This window comes from Octopus bimaculoides, chromosome Z (assembly GCF_046866305.1).
Source record: "Octopus bimaculoides isolate indiv1 chromosome Z, ASM4686630v1, whole genome shotgun sequence".
Classification (NCBI taxonomy): Eukaryota; Metazoa; Mollusca; class Cephalopoda; order Octopoda; family Octopodidae; genus Octopus; species Octopus bimaculoides.
The window spans coordinates 19,235,726-19,262,225 of NC_142944.1; the positions used below are offsets into that span (position 1 = coordinate 19,235,726).

General features: G+C 35.0%; 2 protein-coding genes across 6 annotated transcripts in view; one reads left to right on the forward strand and one right to left on the reverse strand.

Moving 5' to 3' along the window:
* LOC106881858 (eIF-2-alpha kinase GCN2) overlaps positions 1–14,677 on the reverse strand; it is a 114,279-nt gene extending 99,602 nt beyond the window's left edge. The window contains exons 1-4 of one of the 2 annotated variants that reach the window (XM_089365517.1): positions 14,266–14,677; positions 7,920–8,026; positions 3,118–3,220; positions 1,174–1,347 (exon numbers count right to left, since the gene is read on the reverse strand). In XM_089365517.1, the coding sequence (XP_089221643.1) occupies positions 1,174–1,347; positions 3,118–3,220; positions 7,920–8,026; positions 14,266–14,382 (501 nt within the window). In that variant the 5' untranslated portion in view covers positions 14,383–14,677. The remainder of the gene's footprint in view (positions 1–1,173; positions 1,348–3,117; positions 3,221–7,919; positions 8,027–14,265) is intronic. The other variant, XM_089365518.1, reaches the window with a different exon arrangement.
* A 1,464-nt stretch (positions 14,678–16,141) lies between these two features.
* LOC106883594 (E3 ubiquitin-protein ligase HECTD1) overlaps positions 16,142–26,500 on the forward strand; it is a 104,766-nt gene continuing 94,407 nt past the window's right edge. For 3 of the 4 annotated variants that reach the window (XM_089365522.1, XM_089365532.1, XM_089365527.1), the window contains exon 1: positions 16,142–16,254. The gene's annotated coding sequence lies outside the window, so the exon portion shown is untranslated. Of the gene's footprint in view, positions 16,385–26,500 lie in introns of all 4 variants that reach the window. The other variant, XM_089365524.1, reaches the window with a different exon arrangement.

The window sequence follows — 26,500 nt, forward strand, 5'->3', positions numbered from 1 at the left end:
ATATATATATATATATATATATATATATATATATATATATGTATATATATATATATATATATATATATATACATATATATATATATATATATATATATATATATATATATATATATATATATATATATATATATATATATATATATATATATATATATATATTATATATATATATATATATATATATATATATATATATATATATATATATATATATATATATATATATATATATATATATATATGTATATATATATATATATATATATATATATATATATATGTATATATATATATATATATATATATATATATATATATATATATATATATGTATATATATATATATATATATATATGTATATATATATATATGTATATATATATATATATATATATATATATATATATATATATATATATATATATATATATATATAGTGGGAAGAGCTATTCTAAAATTAAATTTGCATTTGTAAGTTATGAGCAAAATATCATCAGGGAAAAGTTAGACATTAAAAAATCCCATGTTATCTTATCTGTAGTAAAATAGAAGAAAGAAGAGTAGTCGGTGGTTCCATATCCTCTGGAAAAAGAGGAGTTGTGAACATCACTCTCCTGCCTATATTCTTCTAACTACCTGTACTCTTTATTTACTCCTTTATTCTTCTATTTCATTCCTTATAAACGGGGAATTTTATTCCTTGTAAACTGTAAATTTTCCCTGTCAAAAATATTCATACCTTGTCTCTGATGATGGAATACCCAGTGCATGGACACGCTAACCAACCACTTGGGTTATCTCAGAAACACCTGTAAGACTTCAAATTCATCTTACCCTAATTATACACAGACATATGTATATATACACACATATATTTAGATATGTACACACACATATATATTCATATGTCATAGCCAAGCATAGAAGACGCACATTAAATGATGATGATGAGATATACAGACAAACACACACACATATATACATATAAACCAACACACACATATATGAAAAGAATGAGAGGGACAATGACACAGATACAAACACATGCATATACATTCACATGCACACACACACACTTATAAATATTTATATTTAGTTACTGTTTGAAACAGTCACATTAGACATTAATATAAATAAAACAGAAAATATACATAAATATATAAGCTCACAAATTTTTTTTCTTGTAACCGATTATTGGCCAATTTCTTTTGTTCTTCAGAGTCTTTGAATTCTTGTTGTATCTGTTGGTTCCACAACATTTCTTCATGAAAAGATTTTGGCTTTTTTGTGTTGAATTGTCTTAAACTATCTTGAAGATGAAGTGCCAAATTCAACACCATCACCTAATATTAAAATATATAAAACCAATCATTGAGACAGGCAAAAGTTACAGTTCATGATCATATTATACTCTAACCTACTTAGTCAATTCAGTTAAATAACGAAGCATTCATAAATTTCTTATGCCATGAACAACAGTCTGGAAATTCACACAACATACAACACCTTCCTAGAATACTTATTTCATGCACCTGATCTCACGTTTCATTTATTAGTTTAGTCTAAAAGAAGATTCAATGCCTATGAACTTTACAGGTTCAGTGAAACTGGTGAAGTCCATACAGTTGACATTCAGATTTAACATCTGTAAGTGAACGTCTACATGAAAAATACCAGTGAAGAGTAAATTTCTGATTGTTGGCATTCTGGAGAAAGAAGGTTTAGCCATAGTGATTTGTGCACAACCTGATTAGCAGTAGGAATAATAGAGAGAGGAGAAACAGATGTGCTGTATCGACCTGAGTGGAAATGGTATGCAAAATGTTAATTCAGAGGAAAAGCCATAGCAGTAGTGGTAGAATGACAGAACAAGGAAACATATGTCTGTGAGCCAAAGGTTACAGTTTGTTGGTGAATGAGACTTCGCCTATCAGTCAAGTAGCTTCTTTTGGATGTAGTCTGGAATGTTTGTGTGTGTAGTAGCAACACAAGCCTGAGTATGGGAGTAGTATTCCATTGTTGTTATTACTTGAACTCTGTAGACAATCAGCAGCTGATTAGAGCTAAGAAACTGTCTGGACCTGAAGAAAAAGACTAGTCTTTGGAATGGGGATCACCAAGATACATTATGAGACCTATCATTTGTTGACTTTGATAGATTTAAATGTGCATCATCCAAGATTACAGAGGGAAAAGTACAAGATTGTTTCCTTAGTTTGAACAGTGATTGCGTTTTTTTTTGCTCTCTATCTGTGTGTTAATGCACATAAAATTTAATCAGCACCTTGAGGGTTAAAGACGGAAATTTACAAATAGCTATTTATGTATCTCTCTAAACTAGCTCAGGTACATTGAATTCAGTTACACCAGATTTCTCTAAAATACCTTTTTAAGATAACTTCAGTCAATAATAATTTTAATTTTGAGGTTACTGTTACCATAAATTCCTTAAATGTTTGTATTTACATATATGATTTAGATATATGTTAAGTGTCATAAATGCTACCATAGGAATTACAAGAAATATATTAACATTAATTACACCAGGACTTGTATGCTAGAATAATTGTCTTATTAACATATTTCAGAATCAGAAACTCAGTTTTCTTAACCAATCATTTAACCTCTCTGAAATTACAACTCAGTATTTTAGCAATACTCTCAGTTATCAGAATTTTAAGATGGAGTTTCTGAGAGATTACTGAGAACACTCTGTTAACTCCTTAGCATTTAAACCAGCCATATCTGACCAAAATATTCTACATGTTTTATGTTGAAACTGCCCAGATCCAGCCTTTCATGCCAATCCTACAATAGCATTCTAAAAATAAACAATCACAACATCAAAATCTTGAAGCTATAAGACAATTCATGATTAATTCAAAATAATGTGAATAAATAAGCAGTACATTTGACTGACTAATTTGAATACTAAAGGGTTAATGGAACAAATCATATTTATGAGGACTGCTTACAATGAAAGAAATAACAGAGAACGTAACAAGAAAAATTCAGAATACAAAGTAAAATTTTTTTTTTAAATGACTAATTTATTAAAATGCAATCTACCACTAAAAAATTAGTTTGTTTTAAAACAAATTATTGTTACTTACTTCACCGACTTTGGTTTTAGCTAATTGTACAAGATCATTTTTCAGAGTTTCTATTTTTTCTAAAGAGATTCCTTTGACATTTTCAAGTTCAATCTTTGGTATTCTAAAGATGAACAAAAATTATATTTTAAAGACCTATTCACAATCTGTTTTATTAGTAACAGTTAATATAATAATAACATTGCTAAAATAGCAACCAATTAAAATTTGAACAAATCTCAATTCATATTTAATTCCAGACAACTTTTCAGAAAATTTCTGATCAGCTCACATGCAAGTGTATTGAGCTATTATTATTATTGTCATTTTTTACATCCATTTTTTTCCATCAAGGAATGAGCTGAATGCATTTAATACATCTTACCATCTACCACTGTCATTGCTATTTGGCATACACAGCAACCTAAACTTTATTGACATGTACATCCAATAGCATAAACAGGATGCATTTTACTGTGCCACTGGACTGTTCGCAGCAAGACTGAAGAGTCATGTCTCGCCCATATCAGTTATTTGCAGTTATTACTCTTCTGGACGGTTTGCCTGCAGTTGTGGTTTTGTCTCTCTCATATGTTAAATTTTTGGTATGTTTTTTCCAGTTAAATATATGGATGTTGCTTAAGCCAACAAAGTAATACTATTCCATATTTTCAAGATGAGGAATTATGTACATTATTTACATTAGTCAAATAAAGGGTTGGGTTCAAAATTCCACCAGAACACCTGATGAAGGCTGGAGAGTACATCAGCCGAAACATTGTGATAACAACAAACAAGATGAGGACAACTGCCCATCCATTGTAAATAATGTACCAACAAAGTAATTTCTAGAAATTTTCAATCACACTCAATTGTCTTAAAACAAAAAGGCACCAAGACACCACTAAACCAGTGGTTGTCAACCGAGGTCAACATGACCTTTAAGAGTCCATATAAGATTTAGTTTTTAAAATATATGAACAATAAATATTCTAACAATAAAATATTCTAACAATTTTTTTTACAATCATCATCATCATCATCCTTTAACATTTGTTTTCCATGATAACATAGGTGGGACGGTTTGACAAGCTAGAGAGTTGCACCAGGTTCCAGTCTGATTTGGCCTGGTTTCTACAGCTGGATGCCCTTCCTAATGCCAACCACTTTACAATGTGTGCTGAGTGCTAGAGGTGGCAAGCTAGAGAGTTGCACCAGGTTCCAGTCTGATTTGGCCTGGTTTCTACAGCTGGATGCCCTTCCTAATGCCAACCACTTTATAGTGTGTGCTGAGTGCTAGAGGTGGCAAGCTAGAGAGTTGCACCAGGTTCCAGTCTGATTTGGCCTGGGTTTCTACAGCTGAATGCCCTTCCTAATGCCAACCACTTTATAGTGTGTGCTGAGTGCTAGAGGTGGCAAGCTAGAGAGTTGCACCAGGTTCCAGTCTGATTTGGCCTGGTTTCTACAGCTGGATGTCCTTCCTAATGCCAACCACTTTATAGTGTGTGCTGAGTGCTAGAGGTGGCAAGCTAGAGAGTTGCACCAGGTTCCAGTCTGACTTGGCTTGGTTTCTACAGCTGGATGTCCTTCCTAATGCCAACCACTTTATAGTGTGTGCTGAGTGCTAGAGGTGGCAAGCTAGAGAGTTGCACCAGGTTCCAGTCTGATTTGGCCTGGGTTTCTACAGCTGGATGCCCTTCCTAATGCCAACCACTTTATAGTGTGTGCTGAGTGCTAGAGGTGGCAAGCTAGAGAGTTGCACCAGGTTCCAGTCTGACTTGGCCTGGTTTCTACAGCTGGATGCCCTTCCTAGTGCCAACCACTTTATAGTGTGTGCTGAGTGCTAGAGGTGGCAAGCTAGAGAGTTGCACCAGGTTCCAGTCTGATTTGGCCTGGTTTCTACAGCTGGATGCCCTTCCTAATGCCAACCACTTTATAGTGTGTGCTGAGTGCTAGAGGTGGCAAGCTAGAGAGTTGCACCAGGTTCCAGTCTGACTTGGCCTGGTTTCTACAGCTGGATGCCCTTCCTAATGCCAACCACTTTATAGTGTGTGCTGAGTGCTAGAGGTGGCAAGCTAGAGAGTTGCACCAGGTTCCAGTCTGACTTGGCTTGGTTTCTACAGCTGGATGCCCTTCCTAATGCCAACCACTTTATAGTGTGTGCTGAGTGCTAGAGGTGGCAAGCTAGAGAGTTGCACCAGGTTCCAGTCTGATTTGGCCTGGGTTTCTACAGCTGGATGCCCTTCCTAATGCCAACCACTTTATAGTGTGTGCTGAGTGCTAGAGGTGGCAAGCTAGAGAGTTGCACCAGGTTCCAGTCTGACTTGGCCTGGTTTCTACAGCTGGATGCCCTTCCTAGTGCCAACCACTTTATAATGTGTGCTGAGTGCTAGAGGTGGCAAGCTAGAGAGTTGCACCAGGTTCCAGTCTGATCTGGCCTGGTTTCTACAGCTGGATGCCCTTCCTAATGCCAACCACTTTATAGTGTGTGCTGAGTGCTAGAGGTGGCAAGCTAGAGAGTTGCACCAGGTTCCAGTCTGACTTGGCCTGGTTTCTACAGCTGGATGCCCTTCCTAATGCCAACCACTTTATAGTGTGTGCTGAGTGCTAGAGGTGGCAAGCTAGAGAGTTGCACCAGGTTCCAGTCTGACTTGGCTTGGTTTCTACAGCTGGATGCCCTTCCTAATGCCAACCACTTTATAGTGTGTGCTGAGTGCTAGAGGTGGCAAGCTAGAGAGTTGCACCAGGTTCCAGTCTGATTTGGCCTGGGTTTCTACAGCTGGATGCCCTTCCTAATGCCAACCACTTTATAGTGTGTGCTGAGTGCTAGAGGTGGCAAGCTAGAGAGTTGCACCAGGTTCCAGTCTGACTTGGCCTGGTTTCTACAGCTGGATGCCCTTCCTAGTGCCAACCACTTTATAGTGTGTGCTGAGTGCTAGAGATGGCAAGCTGGAGAGCTGCACCAGGTTCCAACCACTTTACAGTATTGGTGGGTGCTTTTAATGATGCACAATATCATTATATTTAATTATAAAAATATAATAGGATTTTTAAAACATTAAAAGGTCCAGTGTGGATTCATTAGAATAAACTAGAAGTTAAAGTAGTCCTCATGTAAAAACAAAATAGTTGAGAAACACTGCACTAAGCAGATGGGAGAGTCATTACAGAAATTCTTTTGATTATTGATCTGTTTGATCAAGGTTGACCCAGGATAAACAGCAACAGGCACTAATGAAGAAGACTTTCATGAAGACATTACTAGCAAATTTTGGGGTTTTCAAATTTGTTGAGTGAGACATTTGTTACTAAATAACAGTTGATGGATAGCAATGAAACATTTTTGTTAATTAAGTTAATGAACTATCTTTTCTATTAACGGTATTAATTTCTAACAATTTGTTAGACTGAAATAAATGAATTTCTTGAAATTGAAAGTGTGTGTCGTAAGAAGCTTGCTTCCCAACCACATGGTTCCAGGATCAACCCCAATGCGTGGCACCTCAGGCAAGTGTCTTATTCTATAGCCTTAGGCCTACTAGAGCCTTGTGAGTGGATTTGGTAGACAAAAATGAAAGAAGCCCATTGTGTGTGTGTGTGTGTGTGTGTGTGTGTGTGTGTGTGTGTGTGTGTGTGTGTGTGTGTGTGTGTGTGTGTGTGTGTGTGTGTGTGTGTGTGTGTGTGTGTGTGTGTGTGTGTGTGTGTGTGTGTGTACACACACACACCACTGTTTGACAACCAGTGTTGGTGTGTTTATGTCCCCATAACTTAGCAGTTTGGCAAAAGAGACCAAAACAAGTACTGGGGTCAATTCATGCAACTAAAATTTCTTGAAGGTGGTGTCTCAGCATGACCACAGTCTACTGACTGAAACAGTAAAAAAATAAGATATTTTATGGAATTAATAGCAATCTCTAATTATAAACCCTCAATTCCAGGGATCAGCATTGGCAGTTGTTCTCTTTCTATCCTTTCTTTTTCCTTACTCTGATAATGGATTCTGTTCTTCAAAATTTGTCACTTTTAACAGATCTATATTTGATTCTCACTCTCTGCATGCACTACACTACATTTTATTATCCCCCATATCGTTAATTTGTTTCAGTCATTAGACAACAGCCATGTTGGGGCACCACCATGAAAAGCTAATGCCTGTGTTGGCTGGGAGATGAACCTGGATCAACTGCTTGGAAGGTAACCAGTCTAACTGTTACTTATGTTTATTTTTTCCTTAAACCTCGCAACAAATAGTATATGCAGCCTTCCCATCGTGAATGCCACATCTTGTCTAAATTATTTTCCATTTCAGGTATTTCCAAAGCACACTATAATTTAACAAGCCATTGAAGGAGCCTCCATAAAGTCATTCCTCCTGCTAGAAACAACAGCTAGTTCTCCTTCAAGATGGTATAAGAAGCGGAACACATTTATTGGTGGTTATCTAAGGGAAGTTAATAAGGTAAGATGGTCACAGATAGAATGCGTTTTATCACAGGCCTATTCAATCTCAGCTGACCTGGTGCAACACAACAACAATAGCCACCACTTAATTCCACCTTAATCACAGCAATTTCATTTATTTCACATTCAATGTGTATTAGACTATACAACTAATATACAAACAATACTCAGTCTAAAACATATGGTAATTTTCAGCTCATTACTTGCACCTTTCTCATTCTTCCTATATCACATTTGGTTTATTTAAAACTACAGTAAAATTTGGACAGTTTTTCATTTTGTTTTTGTTTTTGTTTGTTTTTTCTAAAAAGAAATGTTATTAACATCATAAACTGGAAGGAGATATTTCTCTGTTTACAAACCTGTATGGATACCCTTCATTATACTTGATTATCATATGAACACGGACATGTTCACACCAATCATCATTATCTCTTTCAGGCCTCAATGACAGTTTAAAATGTGGAAACTGAAATTTAATGAAAAAAAGCCGATAAAATTTAACAAAATCATTGACATTTTGGCTGAAAAAAGCAGATACTGTTATGATGGAGGTATTAAAGCATGAACTTTGGATAATGCTTGCTAAATCCAAGCAATACTGACCACTTATTCAAACCTTTGTTAATCTAAAATAAAGTTACCTTTTTTTTTTTTTTGTTCATTTAAACAAAATTAACAAGCACACATTTGAACAAAAACTTCCATATTTCTGGAAGTTGACAAAAATACAAAATTGACAATATCACTGTCCCTAAAATGGCCTGAGTCGAAATTATTTTAAAACATATTATCAACATACTCATCTCTTCAAGAAACCTGAAACAAGATAGCACAATATAGTTTTTATCTAAATAATGTTGGCAGATTTTATTGCTTTAAACATCAAAAGTCAACTTTGGTATACTCTGCTTAACTTTAGCAAAGTACACCAAAGTTGTCAAAAGACAATTAGCATGAGATGAACAATTACTGGGAATGATACAGTTGAGAGAAAATTATATATTTTTTTTATGTATGATGGAAAGATTTTTGGTATTAAATTTGATAAGGGATATAAACCATTATCAGAAAAAATTGCAAACAAAAATAAGAAATTTTCACAACTCTCCAGATGTTCTCTAGTTCATTTGCATATAACAAGAAATCTCCACCTTGTAAAATGTGATTCATATAACTGTCTTAGTAGAAATAATATTAATTGTTATAAAATGATATGCTGGAATATACTCATGGATATTAGCAACTTGGGACTGAATGTCACCTCCAACATTTCATTGTAAGATAGAACCAAGCCTCTCTGCCCTAAGACCCCTTACTTCATTCCTTAGTATCATTAAAACAGATTTCCATATGAACACTTGGATCATTTTGATTAAATTAAGCCTGATATCACGAGAATTGGTAAAAGGATTTTAGATAGAATAAGATCTAAGATTAAGGAACAGGTGAGATTAAACTTATGGATAAACACTGAAGAAATTACTAGTTGGTTTAGTAATTATGGCAATAGGAACAGCACCTATCTTTTTTCCATTTTTGATACTAATATTTAGTATTACAAGGCAGTGAACTAGCAGAATTGTTAGCACACTGGGCAAAATAATGAGCAGCATTTCATCTGTCTTTACATTCTGAGTTCAAATTCCGCTGAGGCCAAATTTGCCTTTTGTCCTTTTAGGATCAACAAAAGTACCAATTGAACACTGGGGTTGATGTAATCAATTTACCTCCCTCGAAATTGCTGGCCTTGTATCAAAATTTGAAACTAATATTTACTAAACTTCTGTTACTCATAATCCATTGGATAAAGCAACTGAATATAATAGAATAATAGCGCCAACTGAAGACTTCCAAACAAAAGTAACACTAGAGGCTTGAAAACTCAATCAAAGTAACTAACTTCATTATTTTGTACATACCCCACCAGCTTAAAGCCCAATTCCCAAGATTAACTGGTAGCTTATACTGTGATGGCCCTTACTTGTATTAATCCAAGCCCACTATAAGAACAAGGAAAGATTTACATACATGTTTCTAAAAATCTGAGTTTTATCATTACTTCAGAGTTTAATTCAAAACTGTTTAACTTCTAAGAAAGCCAAAACAAAAAACCTTACTGCTATATAAATAAACTATCTCGTCACCCTGGGAACATTACTAAGAATTTGGTTAAGAATGTCTCCCTTAGAATATATATCAGTTAATAAAACAATATTTATTAAGTGTGTTGCTTACTATAGTAATGCTTTCAAAAAGAATGGCACAAAAAGATTTTCTGTCATTCTATCTAATACGGTAAAAAAAAAATTTTTTAAAAGAAAAACAGATACTAATCTAAGAATATTAACTGGTACCATCTACTACATAACTTAGCTCTATACTAAGCAAGCACTTTTCCTTAATTATAAGTAATAGAACATTTAATAACAACGCGATAAAATTTTCCTACTCCGTAACACCAAACTTCCCACAAAACATCACGTAAAGCTAAATTAAAAGAAAAAACAATGTTGGTTACAATAGGAATCAAGATTGTAATTCTAATATGCTTAACCATTGTCTTCGTAATTCTGTTCAGTAAAAGAAACTGTATATAAATAAATATATTTATAAATCATATATAGGACTAAATGTAAACAATTTTAAGTCTTATAACCATCAGTGTAGTCAATCAGTTAGAGACCTAACTCAGAGATTTATGGAAAATTTGTCAGGAGAAACATTATGTTGATTAGATCGATATATAGTACCCAAATTGTAAATGGTAATCCATTTTCCAATGTAACAGCTTGTCAATTTTTCATGTTCTTTACTGCTTGTTAAACATGTAGCTTACAGAACAGTAGTGAGTGGTTTATAGCAAAATACCAATTTGCTAAAAAGTGATGACTCACGTTTTTTACCGGTCTTTGAAATGTCTTGGAAGAGAAGGTTACATGATGACTACCTTCGGTTCCAAATGGCTACAATTAAAACATCGGATTTATCTGTCTCAATGATATGGACACATTAATAGCTTTTACTAAATAGCTTTTCCTGCTTCAGTTGATGAAATACATTTTCTTTTTTCACAACATGAAACTGTCAAATTAAAGTGGCAGACATTGTTATATCCTGAAAATAATAAGGTAAAAAAGGAGCCAAGAACACTATGAAGTGATTTAACCCTTTTGTTACAATATTTATGATGAAATATACAATCTTTGTTACAATTAATTTTGAAAATAATAAAATATTTATTAAAATAACTTAGTCATTGTTAAACTGGTGTTTGGAACATAAATTAACATAAAATTTTGATAGATAGTATAAATTAAGAAAGATCGTTTTAGACCAGAATGTTAGTATCATAGAACCTGAAATGTGGGAGGGGGTCACATGGGTTGGGATCAAAAGGTTCTTGATCCACATCTTGTATGCCTCCAATCATTGTGTGAGCCATTTTTGCTCAATGATTGAATCTATGATGTACTGGAAACAAAGCACACCATTGGACACTCCAAGGGAAATTAAAATAAACTGATAAAGGCTTCCTTTACCTTTGATTGTGAAATATTTGTTTGCTTTCATTTCAATTGGGAACTTGGTAGTAGGTACTTTGAAGGTTAATTGAACTCCCAATATCAATACAAGGTAAAGGATACTTATCAAGATGTGTGAACCTGTTTATGGCATCACTGTAATTAATAGCTAGATGCCTTTTATGTGTTTTACCATTTATAATAACAATCTGTACACACTAAGAAATATTGGGATCAATTATTCCCTACCTTAAAAACCGTTAGATTTCTGTTACTATAAATTTACTATCTCGAGAAGAGTAACATGATTTAAGCACTATAGGATGATGTATAAGTAAATAATGCTGAAGGATCAATGTATAAGGTATTAAATTCAAAAATAACTATAAATCATCTCCATATTTTAAACATTACACTGTCATGAAGCTTCTGAAAGTTCTGGCTCAGAACAATGTCAAAGTACAAACATGTATATATTAGGACAGTTTCAATTGTTTATTTTGAGGTCCACCATACAAGAGACTACAAACTTTGGAGTGAAGAGCAAAATAGCAGTCATAGAAACAGAGTTTCTCTCAAGCTGTAATCTTATTAAAAGACTCTTTTCTAAATCTGGATGGATAAAACTTCCAAAAGTATCACTTTCTATCAGACCATCTACTTTATGTCCCTTGCAAACTAGTTTCACACATGTTTTCAATACCATCTCAAGTGTTACAGCTGAAGTTGTTGCCAACATTATTTAATTAGTGGAAACAGTTTCATGTTCAGGACACCTGTTCCATAGCTACTTTGAAACTTGCAGAAAAGACATTTAGCATTGATTGCTGCTATTACCAGAATAGAGTCTATGAGTTAAAAGTTTGGTCAAATATAAATGGATTAATTGCCAACAGTGTAACTCGGAATTTCTTTGAGTTTAATCAAGAGCTTTTGCCTGATCAATGATGAACTCCAAGCCATGAATTGACTTGTCACAATGTTCAATAGTGGTCACAGGATGACGGTTCCTAAGACTTGTAAATGCTTTTCTAAAGACGCCCTGACAGGCTGCTGCCAAACTATATGGTGGTAATATGTAAAAGCTTTATTGGAAGATTTGACAAATTGTGTATACAAAACACCATTAGTATTTTCGTAAGTAGAGATAGTTTCATATCTCTGGTTAACACAAAGTTTATGAGAAATTTCAACTTGTTCAAAATGCCTTCAAGTAGAATTGTAAAGAAATTTTCAAAGATACTAAACCTAGGTATCCTTTCTTAAGCAATCATTCAGAAAGTTGAGCTCGTCAAGTCACTTGAGGTCTAAAAGACGGTTTTCTATTTCAAGCCCAGAGTTACTGAATGTTTATACAAAGTGAATTGTTGTGCAACTGGAACATACCTTATCTGAAGGCTTTATTCAACATAAAAGTGTGAATAACATTGTTACACTTATTTGATGGTACAGTCAATAAACAGATTACTATATTCGTTCAACAAAACTCAACAAAAGTTTGTTAAATCACTATTATTATCACAAGACAACATGTCATATTTGTCAACAGAGAAAGTACTAAAAGTAAATTTGGTCTTCCTTTTATAATGGAATAATTAATTCAGTCTTTTGTTTAGTCAGCCCATTAGCAATAAGGAATATTCACTGGTTTAAATGATGTTTTTTTTTTTTTACAAAATATATGTAACTAGCTATATTATTCAATAAAACACATCCGACATTATATATATATATATATATATATATATATATATATATATATATATATATATATATATATATATATATATATATATATATATATATATATATATATATATATATAAAGATGGATCAAACGAATCAATGTAAGTGCTTCTATATGGTCGCTCGAACTACTAGACATGGTAGCCAAAAATCCCTCAAATCACATTCTGCTTTAAATAAAGGACATATTGAACAATACAACCATACAATCAGACGAGATGATCACGTTTTGATCATAGGTCTGCTTGATCAGGAATAGTCTGGGACAACTAATAGATGAAAGTGTCTACGTAGTTGATCGACCTATTACAAAGAACAAGCAAATCTCCTATATATCCTGTCTGAAAAGGGAGAGGACACACTTGGATAACGTCGTCAAGAGTGTATGTGTGTCAGCGTAAAATACGAGATGGTCGCGACTGGAATGTCTTTTATAATAAGTCAACTCAATTAGAATTACTTGAAGCTAAACAACTATTTTTAGCGTTTTATTATTTTTATTTAGCAAATAAAGAAACTATATGGAAAGATAACACACCTGTGACTAGAGAGGTGCTAATTATAAAACTCGTTTATCACTGACATGTTGCATTTTAACATAATGACATTTTAAGGCAAATCAAAAAACTAAAGTTACTTCATAATTCAAAACCACAACAATTAACGTAAGTAAATATAGTTTAATTAATCAAATGGTTTCGAAAATATTTGGCTAACATCTTATTTGACCAACATCTTATTTTGTCTTATCATTTAGTAAAAATAAACTTAGAAAATATTGAATAGATTGTAAAAAAAAAAAACTAATTAAGATATTGGAAATAATTCTTTAATAAGTTTGTTCGTGGGTTCTTTTCTTCGTGTTTGTTTTAATGTTCCCTCTATTTGTGGTAGACAAGTGAAATAGTTTAGAAATATATTTGTTATCCAGTTTCTGATCCTTTTCACGCTTTACACACATAAACACACACACATAAACACACACACATATGTATGCATGCACGTATGTATTTTTGGTGAAACGTGTTTAACCCCAGCTCAACACCGATCAATTAGACTTATGATCAAAGATATCCCTGTCTGCGTATATCTAAATTACAACTTGACTACTTGCGTCAATCTTTTTTTTTTTTAATAATCTGAAAGTTGAATATTCTTTCCAGATATAGTATATTGAACAACATTATCCAATGTGTCGTTTTTAAGACGGGATTTGGTTGCCATTTCTAGCAATTCAAGCAATCAAATAGAGATTCCTCCCGTCAAATTGCAAATTTGGTTTCCAAAGTATCTGAATTCAACACATATCCGGTTAGTAGCGAACATCTCGTAGATTTTTTTTCATGCATTTCAGTTCGTTGTTAGTTGTTAATGTTAACACGCGAAAAGCCCTCGTGTTCTTTGATAAATAGATTACAGAAATATTAACAATCCTTACCCGAGACTTTTTCTTTTCCAATAACTGGAAATCCTCAGCATAGATTGCCTGTAAAGCTTTCACCTCATCCAGTTGTTTTTCCAAATTACCTTCAACATCGTTAATTCCACTAGACATTTTGACCAAAGTTCTCTACCAGTACCTGTAATGTTTATTATTATTACACGTATGTAGTAATAACTGTCATAAGTGCTCCATTAAGTAATAAGTTTCGGGAACTGGAAAAACAACCAGTAATTAGAAATGTTTATGAGTCATATTTTAATTTAAAATGTGTATGTTTGTTTGTAATTATAACGGATACATTTCCATGTTTAACTTTTTTCTTTAACTTGATTATTAAAGGGATGAAAAAAAGTGTCTTCCGTCAATCACACGTTAAAAAAGGTGGTACAAAATACGATTCTCTCCCTTACATAAAAAGAATCAACCAATCAAAAGAAAACATTAATCATTAATTTTTTATGGCTTTTTTTCTTTCTTGTTGTGTTGTTTTTATATTACGATCTTTTTATAGGAATTATGTAAATGAAATTTTGACACATACACGTGTAAGCTATAAAACCAGATTTATAAACAAGAGATAATTATGATAAGAACTTTTAGTTTAGATCAGGTTCGTCAGACTTTGATGCCTGGATGGGGTCGTCGTCGTCGTTTAACGTCCGCTTTCCATGCTAGCATGGGTTGGACGATTTGACTGAGGACTGGTGAAACCAGATGGCTACACTAGGCTCCAATCTGATTTGGCAGAGTTTCTACAGCTGGATGCCCTTCCTAACGTCAACCACTCAGAGTGTAGTGGATGCTTTTACGTGTCACCCGCACGAAGGCCAGTCAGGCGGTACTGGCAACGGCCACGCTCATCTCGCTCGAGAAACCTCATGTGTCACCCGCACAAGAGCCAGTCCAGGGGCACCGGCAACGATCTCGCTTGAAAATCCTACAACAACCCCACACAAGAGCCAGTTCAGGGGCACCGGCAACGATCTCGCTCGAAATTTCATGTGTCACCCGCACAAGAGCCAGTCCAGGGGCACTGGCAACGATCTCGCTCGAAAACCCTCATGTGTCACCCGCACATGAGCCGGTCCAAGGGCACTGGCAACGATCTCGCTCGAAAATCCTACGAAAATCCTACGACAGTCCCACACAAGAGCCAGTTCAGGGGCACTGGCAACGATCCCGCTCGAAAGATTTCATGTGTCGCCCGCACATGAGCCAGTCCAGGGGCACTGGCAACGATCCCGCTCGAAAGATTTCATGTGTCGCCCGCACATGAGCCAGTCCAGGGGCACGGGTGGGCACTGATTTGTAATAATGCTGAATTGGAGTAAATCAGAAGGGGCAGTGCTGTCCAGTGTACCCCTTAGCAACGGGCATGGTTTAGACTTTATCTCTCTGCCTACTAAATTCTGAACTTTAGTACAAGTGTACTAAATGCTGTCGTATTTTCGTATGCCTTTACCATTCCTTGTTTATAGAGAGGATGCTACTCTGATCGTGCAGACGACAGCTTATTTAACTTTTATTAAACTTTTCCATTACCAACAACTTTTTTAGAATAGTGATGCTTATTTTAAATTTGTTTCATCTATTCATATTTTCAAATTAATTTTTGGATTTGCTGCTTGTCATTTCCCATCATTATCATCAGCATCATCATCATCAGCATCATCATCATCATCTCATCTCAGTTTGAAGCCCTGAAAATCTATGCATGATTGCATCATGTTCTTAATTTGGAGTTTTGTTAATTGTCATTGTCAAATATTCTATTTACATTTTACATTTTTTCACGAATGTTTTACACTGGATTGGTGAACTTTGAAAACCCTTCCAAATTTACTAAAATAATAAGTTTCAAATTCACGACAGTTAGCGTAATCCGACTTATGGCCATGTAATGTTTTTGTTTACACGGCGATAGCATAAAAACAAACGTCACGTGTATGATAAACACTTTAAGAAATCGAGTATTGCTATCTGGTAAGTGATTCTCTTTGAAACCTGCATATATTAATTAGCTGGAGATTATACGGACATATCCTTGGATTTTGACTCCGGTGTGGAAGCGCACGAAAGTGTGGTGCACAAACGGAATTTCGTCCCCAACTTTGTGAGTATACATACGCTAGACACGAAGAGGACAGAGTTGCGATATAAGACGTTAAGTAGTACTTCATTAACCTTATTTATTCAGAATAAAGTGCAACTTTCGTCTTATCTCCATGAAATTTCAAGAGTGAAAACAGGATGCTTTTCGACTCCAGGTCTCTATGAAAGTAAAATTGTTTACCTTATCGGAAGCGAAAATGTTCTTTCTGGGTGAAAACAGATCTGGTGTCTTTTGTTCAAATCTAACATAAGATCTTAGGAGAGCTTTGATTTCACCGCAGTTGGGACAAAATCGAATATGAAAAAGACTATAATTTAGAAAGAAAGTAATTTAATTTGCTGATAATTGCTCTCTTTTCTGCTGACATTTAATACGTTTGGGTAGTTAATAGCTTTATTTCCATAGTATTAATAATCAATGTGAGAAAATGTTTAGTGGATCCGCCTGAAATAATGGAACATCACAATAGATGTTCTACTGTATCTAACCGGTTCTCTATGGCCCATTATTTACGTTTCTTTAATGAAAATTTTCGTTCTTTTACTTTGATATGCACAGTACATCCATCCATCTTCGCCCACTATTCCTAGGCAAGTCGTCGGGGTAGAGTCCTCAAACACTCCTCTATAGGGCACAATCAGAAGCAACCGTCATTACTCTTTCCTGCTGGATTCCCAAGCGTGACTAACTAAGACTATGGATACAATCCCACCATCTCGTTCTTGGTCTCCGGCTGGTTGGCTCAGCTTGAAGAATCCGTCTTGTGATTCTTTCGTGCGACATTCTAATGAAATATTAATTGCTGGTAGGGATACCGTATTTCGTTATTGAACCATAATATACTATCAAGTAAGAGGCTTGTAAGTTAATGTTGTGTCCTACTTGTGTTAGCAGTGCGAATCAATCACTTTTTAAAAATTTATCTCTACAGATTTTCTATAGAAATTAGAGCCGGCACTGAAAGTCACGATGTTTCATATGCGAATACGTCTATGTAAACAATGCGATCGAAGATAGAAAAATACTTAATGGATGAATACATATATACACCCATTACCTCTAAGTTCTATAGAAAATCTGTAGATAACTTTTAGAAGAAATTGAATCATATTGCTAACACAGGTAGGACAGACTTTAATATACTTGGGACTATATTATGGTTGCATAACGGAAAACGGTGTCCCTATCAGCAATTGATATGTACATACCAGTTGCCAGGAACGTGTTTAATATGTAAGATTGATATATCCAATTGTGTTACACTGCTAAATTTAGTGGCTATTTAAACAATGTGTTAGTGGATGGTTAATGGGTTGGACATGGTGCTGAAGAAGGAGCAAGAATTCCTGAAAGATGCATGTACACCCGTTACCTATTTTTTCATTGTTGATCACATTGCTTACATTGACATATTTGTACATAAAATGTAACTTTCAGTGCTGGCTCCAATTTCTATAGAAAATCTGTAGAGATAGGTGCAAGAGTGGCTGTGTGGTAAGTAGCTTGCTTACTAACCACATGGTTCCAGGTTCATTCCCACTGTGTGGCACCTTGGGCAAGTGTCTTCTACTATAGCCTCAGGCCGACCAAAGCCTTGTGAGTGGATTTGGTAGACAGAAACTGAAAGAAGCAAGGTCATATATATGTGTGTGTATGTTTATGTGTCTGTGTTTGTCCCCCGCCCCCAGCATCGCTTGACAACCGATGGTGGTGTGTTTACGTCCCTGTAACTTAGCGGTTCGGCAAAAGAGACTGATAGAATAAGTACTAGGCTTCCAAAGAATAAGTCCTGGGGTCGATTTGCTCAACTAAAGGTGGTGCTCCAGCATGGCCACAGCCAAATGACTGACACAAGTAAAAGAGAGAAAGATTATTTTTAAAAAGTAATCTAATTACATGTCTGTGGTGCTGGAGTACTGGAGCTGAGGCTTCTGATTGCAGGTCAACCTAGAGGGATTCCATGATCTCCAAGTTGTACATCCTGTCAATTAACATTTCTCCAGAGATTCTTTGGAGGAACCCCTTTTAGCCACTTGTATTCACAATCGTACTCTTTCAGAAGTAAGCCAACATTCATGATCATAGCACAGTGTTGGCTAAATACCCTGAAACATCCTGTGTAGATAGACATCCATCAGTCTTAAAAGACCATGGATCTGCACCTGGAGAACTCTTTGTCAGCTGCTGATGGTGGTGCAGCATCTGCTGTGGCTGTACAGGCCCACACATGTGTGACAGTCTTGTAGCGACTGCATTTGAAGAAGCTCTCCACCATTGTTACAGACTTTTCCTTTCTTCAGTGGCAAGTTTCAATTTCTCCTCTCACTCCATCCCCTTGCATAGTACTTGTCTTCAGTGTGGGCAATCATTTGCGACTTCATCCCATCTTAAGACATCCAGATCTGTTGACTGCATATCTCTCTTGCAGAAGTCCTTGAAATGAATACGAGGTTGATTATATTAATAACTAGCAGAAATACCCGGCGTTGCCCGGGTTAAAGAGAATAATGAAATCTAAAAACGCTGTCTAGACTACGCATCATCTTTATATATAGAGATGTATATACACACACGCACCCAAACACACGTATATATATGTATATCAATATAAATATATGAAAGTCAATGAAGTTTCGTAAAAGAAGGTGATCATGTACATACTTTCTTGCTGTTGTGATTATAACACCTCATTGTAAACTATGTTCCTTGTTTTCCCTTGTGGAGCATATGCAAATAGGTTTTTTGTTGCTGCCCACTCTTGAGCAGCCAACATACAATTGTCCATGTGAGAAGCAGGGCTCTTCCAAGAGAAGACCAGCTACAGACAGTGTTTGACCCTGATATTTGTTTATGGACATGGCAAAAGTCACACGAAGGGGGAATTGTAGTCTTCTGAATGTAAAAGGAATGTCTGCTCCTGATGGAGTAAGAGGAATTCTTGGAATAAAGACGTCATCCCCTTTTGCACATCCAGAAAGAATGGTAGCCTCGATAACGTGTGACATCATTTTCTAAATAATGTTCATCTGTTATGTTCGGGTTAAAATTTCATCAACATCAAAATTATATGAATTTTCATGGGAGTTATGGCCGTTATGCAAAGAATATAATTTCCAAATTTCATAAAGATCCATTCAGTACTTTTGACGTAGTTTTGGATAAGAAAACAAATGACTAATGTGTGTTTGTGTGCATGTGTATGTGTGTTTGATGGGTATATATATGTATAGATATCTGTATGCATGTATATATGTATATATGTGTACATATTACATGTACATCTATATATATATATACATCTACACATATGTATACATATACATGTATGTATAGATCTATATATATATACATATACGTGTACATCTATATGTATACATATACATCTCTCTCTCTCTCTCTCTCTTTCTCTCTCTCTTTCTCTCTCTCTTTCTCTCTTTCTCTCTCTCTCTCTCTCTCTCTGAAAGTATCTGTCATTAGAGTATCGAAATGGTGTACATATACATGTATACGTATACATATACATCTCTCTCTCTCTCTCTCTTTCTGTCTCTCTCTTTCTCTCTTTCTCTCTCTGTGAAAGTATCTGTCACTACAGTATCGAAATGTGATTGTTTCAGTTAGTGGAATAGTTTCATTTTTAAAGTGAAAGTATTTGACATGAGTGTTTTTGTTTCACTTTTGACACGTAATACTTAAATAGTGGAGGAGATATTATGTTGCCGTGTGCTCGAACTCTGCAAGAAGTTAATAATTTTTTTTGACTAAAACACAACTGGAACCCTAAGTAAGGCATGTGTAAAATTTGAATGAAATTGGTTGCGTAGTTCTCGAGTTTTAGGGATTCACACAGACAGACACACATTCTCATTTTTATATATATAGATTAACATGAGGAAAACGTGGCTGTTAATTATCCAAGTGTATTAAATATTAACAGAGGAGAGTGAGCGAAAAAGTGATTAACAGCAAACAAATTAGTTTCCTTGTCCTTTTCACCACATTTGACTTTGCCGCAATTACTATGAGGATATGAAGCTCGATAAGGACCCACTTATGATGGGTTTGAACAATTATTTCAAAATTCTTGAAACATCGTTTGCAATAAATAAATAGGTGATCTTTCATTTCATGATCATAAAAGTGAAACCTACTGAATTCTGCAGAGATTGTCATTTGCCAGAAACTTGGCTGTGAAACAACTGTATTCTTTGAAATTTTAAGTGATGCATATGAGATGTAACAAAATGCTAAAATCCGATTTTTAGTAAATGTTTTTGGTTTTTACTATTACAATTATATAAAAGCATTGATGTGGGTACTGGTGCCACATAAAAAGCACTGCTGCTGGTGTCACTTAGAAAGCATTGGTGATGGTGGTTGCCTGATTTGGCTGGGTTAATCAGGTAGCATTTGGGGCTAGAGGCAAAGTTTGGTTTATGATATTTGATGATGATAAAAGCATTCCTCTTAGCTAATACTTCTACCAAGAGCAAAAATCAGCGACGATATAAAGGAGAGGGGAGCTTTCAATTTCTCATTATGGCATAGTACTAATGAAGTGATTTCATGGCTTAAAACTAACCAGGGTAGAGGCAGGGCAAAGTTCACCCAATTCATTATAATCAATTTTTACCCTTCTATATTGAAAGGGACACTGATCAAGGCACAATTTAAGTCTCCTTGAGTTGTGCACCCAGCATTAAGAAAATTTTAGTGAGTGCCCCTAGCTGTGAGCAGAGGCATGATGCTTATGTGAGGTATACAGTAACTGCCCAGTAGAGTAAGGGTGGGGGTGGTGGTTGAATCAAAGCCAATGGGTCGTGTATGAGGCTTAGGTGTGGCCAGCACTGGCAGCCAAAGCAACAGCCTAAGCAACAATGACACATCTGCTGACAACAGCAACAACAATGGCAGCAGTGATGGTGGTGGTGGTGGTGGTGTCAACAATACCAACAGTTACAATGGCAGCAACTGCACCAACATTGAAGCTGGAAATGGTGGCTACACGAGCAACAACAAAACCACCTGGTCCATGTCCAGGAATAATAACAATGGCCACAAATCCAGCAATAACACTTGTAGAAACCACAGCAACATCAGACCCGGAGTTAATGAAAGAAACATTACTGGTAGTAGCACATCCAATACACAGACATGATAAAATGTCAGTTCAACCAGGCCCCTATTTAAGCAATATCTGAACAACCACAGGTCTTCATTTAGGATACTAGAAAGGTGCAACATCACATTCTTGGCCAGCCACATATGGTGCTCAAAAGAGGAAGGAACCCTATACATAATTAAATGGAAGCTCCTTGAACATCAGGAGACTTACATAAATGGGAGCAAATGATGTAAGCTTTGCTTGGCAGAGAGAACAAGAATCCTAAGAAGCTTGCTTGATACAGAGACCCTTTTATACTCCAGGAAAGAAGTATTTAGTCAATGCCCCCATCTAAAACGTTTCCTACTACAAGCTTGGAATTTCCCATTCTTTGAATAGACCCCTAGCATCATCGAATATCACCATGGCCAGAACCGATGTAAGGGGGATAATCCCATCCCACCTTTATCACTTCCTACATGGAGAGATATTTTTTGCTTACAAAACTAACTGACCATGACATATTTCTTCCTCCAGTTGTAGAGAGGTTATGCACCTTTGGCCATTTGAGTCTGATAGTTGCCTATACACCTAAGCACTTTATAGGTATGAAACCAATGGTCAATCTCTGACCAGCCATAACAATTAATTTCCTATATATATATATAAGGTACTAAAATATAAGAATTAGGCAGGATAATACTATCAAAGACATTTAACAAATTTTGTAAGCATGTTTCCTTTGTATAATTATTACTAATTATTATTCTTGCAAATATGTATCCAAATCATCAACTGGTGTGCCATGCAAGGCCTAATATCTAATTTTTACATCGTTCCATGTCTTTTCCAGATGTGTTTATGTGGATATATCATTCTCTTTGATCTATAAAATTGTGACTGGCATTTTCAGTATCATGCAATACATGTTCAATTATGACTGGCAATTATGTTGCAACACTTTTTTTAGTGATTGGCATATGGACACACTTTAGGCTGTTACATTCTACTAAGCCAAGAACATAGTGGCTTGCTTGATAAGAACAATTGCATAAAACTCTTCTGTCTCTATGAGCATACTATTTCCACCAATCTATACAGGCTTGTTGATATACCATGTAGCACATACACCTCAAGCTGCAGCAGTTAACTATTGGTTGTCTATTGACACTAACCTACTCCTTAACTACATATTGTCTCAAGTCAATTGATACCCACCATTACATAAATTCTACAAAATTAAGACTGGGACATGAAACCCAAAGAAGAAAGAATCTTGTCTTAAACCTTGATAATGGCTGCATGCACAACTCCTCCAAACTTTTCCATCTAAAAATATATGGTGACTCACCAAAAGCATTGATTCCTCACTGTATACTGTTGAATTATGAATTAATCCCAATTATGTGAGAAAGTTAATTGTACTTCCTGTTGTTCATTGTTATAATACAAATATCTCATATAACATAATACCTTTCAGTCAGCTCATCTATGTTGATCATGTTGCATACAATTCTCACAATTGCTTGTCATGTAACAGAGTCAGCCATTTCTTCTATAAATAAATGATTTTAAAATAAACTTTCAGTTTCAAAGCAAAACATTCTTCCAGTTCCATCTCTTGTACTACTCAACATTAGTTTACCTTCATTTTATTAGGCCAATCTCTGTTAAATTTCAGTGGTTTCACTTTCTGGATCATGAACTGAAATATCACCAATAAATAAATAGTGCTTATCCTTTTTTTTGCCCTAGTTGCTTCATGGTTAACAAACATTTACTTTCAAGAACACTGGAAACAAAATGTGTTAAAAAGTATGATTACCTGTAATATATTATAAACATTACTTATTATAGAATTATTATGTCAATAAAATCTATTATAAATAATGTTTGATAATAATTTAATTAATCACAACTTGGTTAACTTTTGCAACAGATGCTTCTAGATATGATTTTAACACTCCTTGAATTAAATGTGTCTTCACACATGAACATAAGCATTGTTTTTCATGTGAATATGTGATCTCTTAATAATTCTTATTTTTTCATATAGTACCAATGTAAATTATTCACTTACCATAGCAGGAATAGTGGTTCAAGAGATTCAAATAAGCTACGTGCACGCATGCACACACACACACATGCACACTTACACACACACATACACACTTACACGCAGAGCAGTTCTGAGCAAATGTAATTACTATCTGTAGTATATTTTAATCTTGGGTTTTCCCCAAATTTGTTGGGAAATAACATTCAAGTGGACGAGTATTTCACATTATAACAATATATATATATATATATATATATATAGGTGCAGGTATGGCTGTGTGGTAAGAAGCTGAAAGAATCTCATCGTATATATACACACACACACACATACATACATATATATATATATATATATATATATATATATAAGCAATGTTAATTCTCTAAATGAAGTATTAACAGTAACTGCACGATAAAGTGTAGTATATTGCCACTTAAGTGTGGCTGACCCCTAGGGGTGGATGTTACTGTTGCTTTTAGCCCCAGGATGTCCTCCTGGGGCTAAAAGCAACAGTAACATCCACCCCTAGGGGTCAGCCACACTTAAGTGGCAATATACTACACTTTATATATATATATATATATATATATATATATATATATATATATATATATATATATATATATGTGTGTGTGTGTATGTGTATATATATATATATATATACATACAGACGTGGGCACCATTAATCTTAAAATTAACTTCGTTAATCCTTTAATTCTTTGACAATGTAACAGAAGTTATTGTTAATCCATTAGTGTTAACTTATATTGAAAAAAAGGTATATTTACAGTTTAATACCCCACCGAATTGGTTGCCTCATAACTTCCAGAAAAATGGATACTTTTTAATGAAACTTTCACCAAATAATTGCTTATATGCTGTAGATAGAGTGTATGTAAAGATTTGTTGGAAAAAATTTTCCGAGGGGTTGGGGAGAGGAGTTTCGGAAAATTCACAGGACCCGATATTCTCTCCTTCATAACGTTCAGGAAAATAGGTATTTTTTAATGAAACTTTATACAAGTACCTTTCAAACGGTTAGATTATGATTACAAAGAAATTCGTAGGCAAAATTTTTTGAAGGGGAGCGAGGGGGGGGGGGGTAGTTTCTGGAAAACAAAGTTTCAGATCAGATGGCCTACATAAGTTAGAATTTCTCCATTTTGATGGGGATTTTTTCCTATGTTTTCCACCAAAGTTTTCAGAATGATGGGAGGCATCTTTTCACAAAGAAAACCTTTGGAAAATTTTTTTTTCACTCCTGCCACCGCCTCACCACCCCAGTTTAAAACGATTTTGGCCTTTTTTTTTTTCACTACGCACTTAAAACCCATGAGAGAAACATTTTCGGTTTAAAAAGAAATTGTTTATAATTTCAGAGGAAAATGTGTGATTGAAGGGAGAGATGACTGTTATTTCTAGCACATCCCCAAACCTCCCTCCTCGTTTCATTCTCACTCATGCATCTATTGATATTTTTCAATATTTTTTGTCCCCGTAAACAAATTTTATGGAATGATGATGTCAAAGTAACACATGTGTAATCCCAACTGAGCGAGGCTGTATTATGTGTGTGTGTAAGAAAAAAAACACCTAAAAACATCTTCAGTGTTCATACTAATCTGTCAAATGTAATGCTTATTTGTTCATGTTATTTTGAATTATTCAGGTTCAAGAGAGTTGTCCACAATATTTGCTTGTAACTTTGTAAATTTTTTTACATACAGATTTGAAATGTTGTCAGTGGGTGCTTTATATACCACTGGTTTATAGTTATGTAATTTTAGCTGTTCTTGCTGAGTAAATTTGACTTTTATAGGCAGGTAAATTTAATTAACAGGTGTAAAAGCAATGACATTATGGATAAACACTAAAACTGAAATTCTTAAGGCATCTTACCTGTTTGACTTGTTACTAAAATTATCCCAGATGACAACTGACAAAAATTTCATCACTTTGAATTAATTGAAATACAGGTATAATCAATACAAGATTTTATTCTTTTGGTAAATATTTCATACTTTGGTGTAGAATAATTTTTTCCACTGTTTTTTTGTGGGTGCATTCAACGTATCTCACCTCCAAACCCACCACGAGCCACTTTTTTTCAAAAAGGAAAGGTGGGAGGAGTGGTTAGGACCTCAAAGTTTCCCATCAAGGGAGTTTTGTTTCGCAGGTCTTTTTTTTTTCCCAGGTTATTTTGCATGCTTTCAGTGAATGTGACATCGAAATTACGGATTAATGGCTCCTTTTCCCAGAAAAGGAAAGACTTGGCTGCTATTTCTAGCATCCCCTGCTACCACATAACAGTTATTTGCATTCACACCAAACTATTTACCAACTTTTTTCCTTCTGTTTCTTTTTTCCACTTTATGGAAGTCAATACTTTCTCTGTTGACATCCACCTCAGCAAGGTCACAGATCAAGTGGAAACACGCTGATCACTGTTCGCTCTTGACAGGGCAGAAATTTCCTGCTGTCTTTGCAAGCAACAAGCGGGTGGATTTGGTTTCAAATCTAGGCAGGGCCAAACAAAGTCCTATAAGTTATTTGTAATAATAAGTGGCGTTATATCAAGGTTGAAAGAATGATGCATACAATATTAAATATGTTAATACTGGAGCAATATCGAGAATAACCAGCCGAAATTGCAAAGATAATCCGGATCTCGACTGAGGAAAGAAAACTCCGAATGACGTGTCCTTGTTTTCTTTGTACTGTCTATCTGGATGTTTTGTGTTCTTGTCCCATTTTGTATTATATATATATATATATACATATATGTATGTATGTATGAATGTATCTATGTGTGTATATATCTTTGTGTCTGTGTTTGTCCCCCCCCCACACACACACACACACAGCTTGACAGTTGGTGTTGTTGTGTCTTTGTCCCTGTAACTTAGCAGTTCATCAAATAGATCAATAGAATAAGTACCAGGCTTTACAAAAA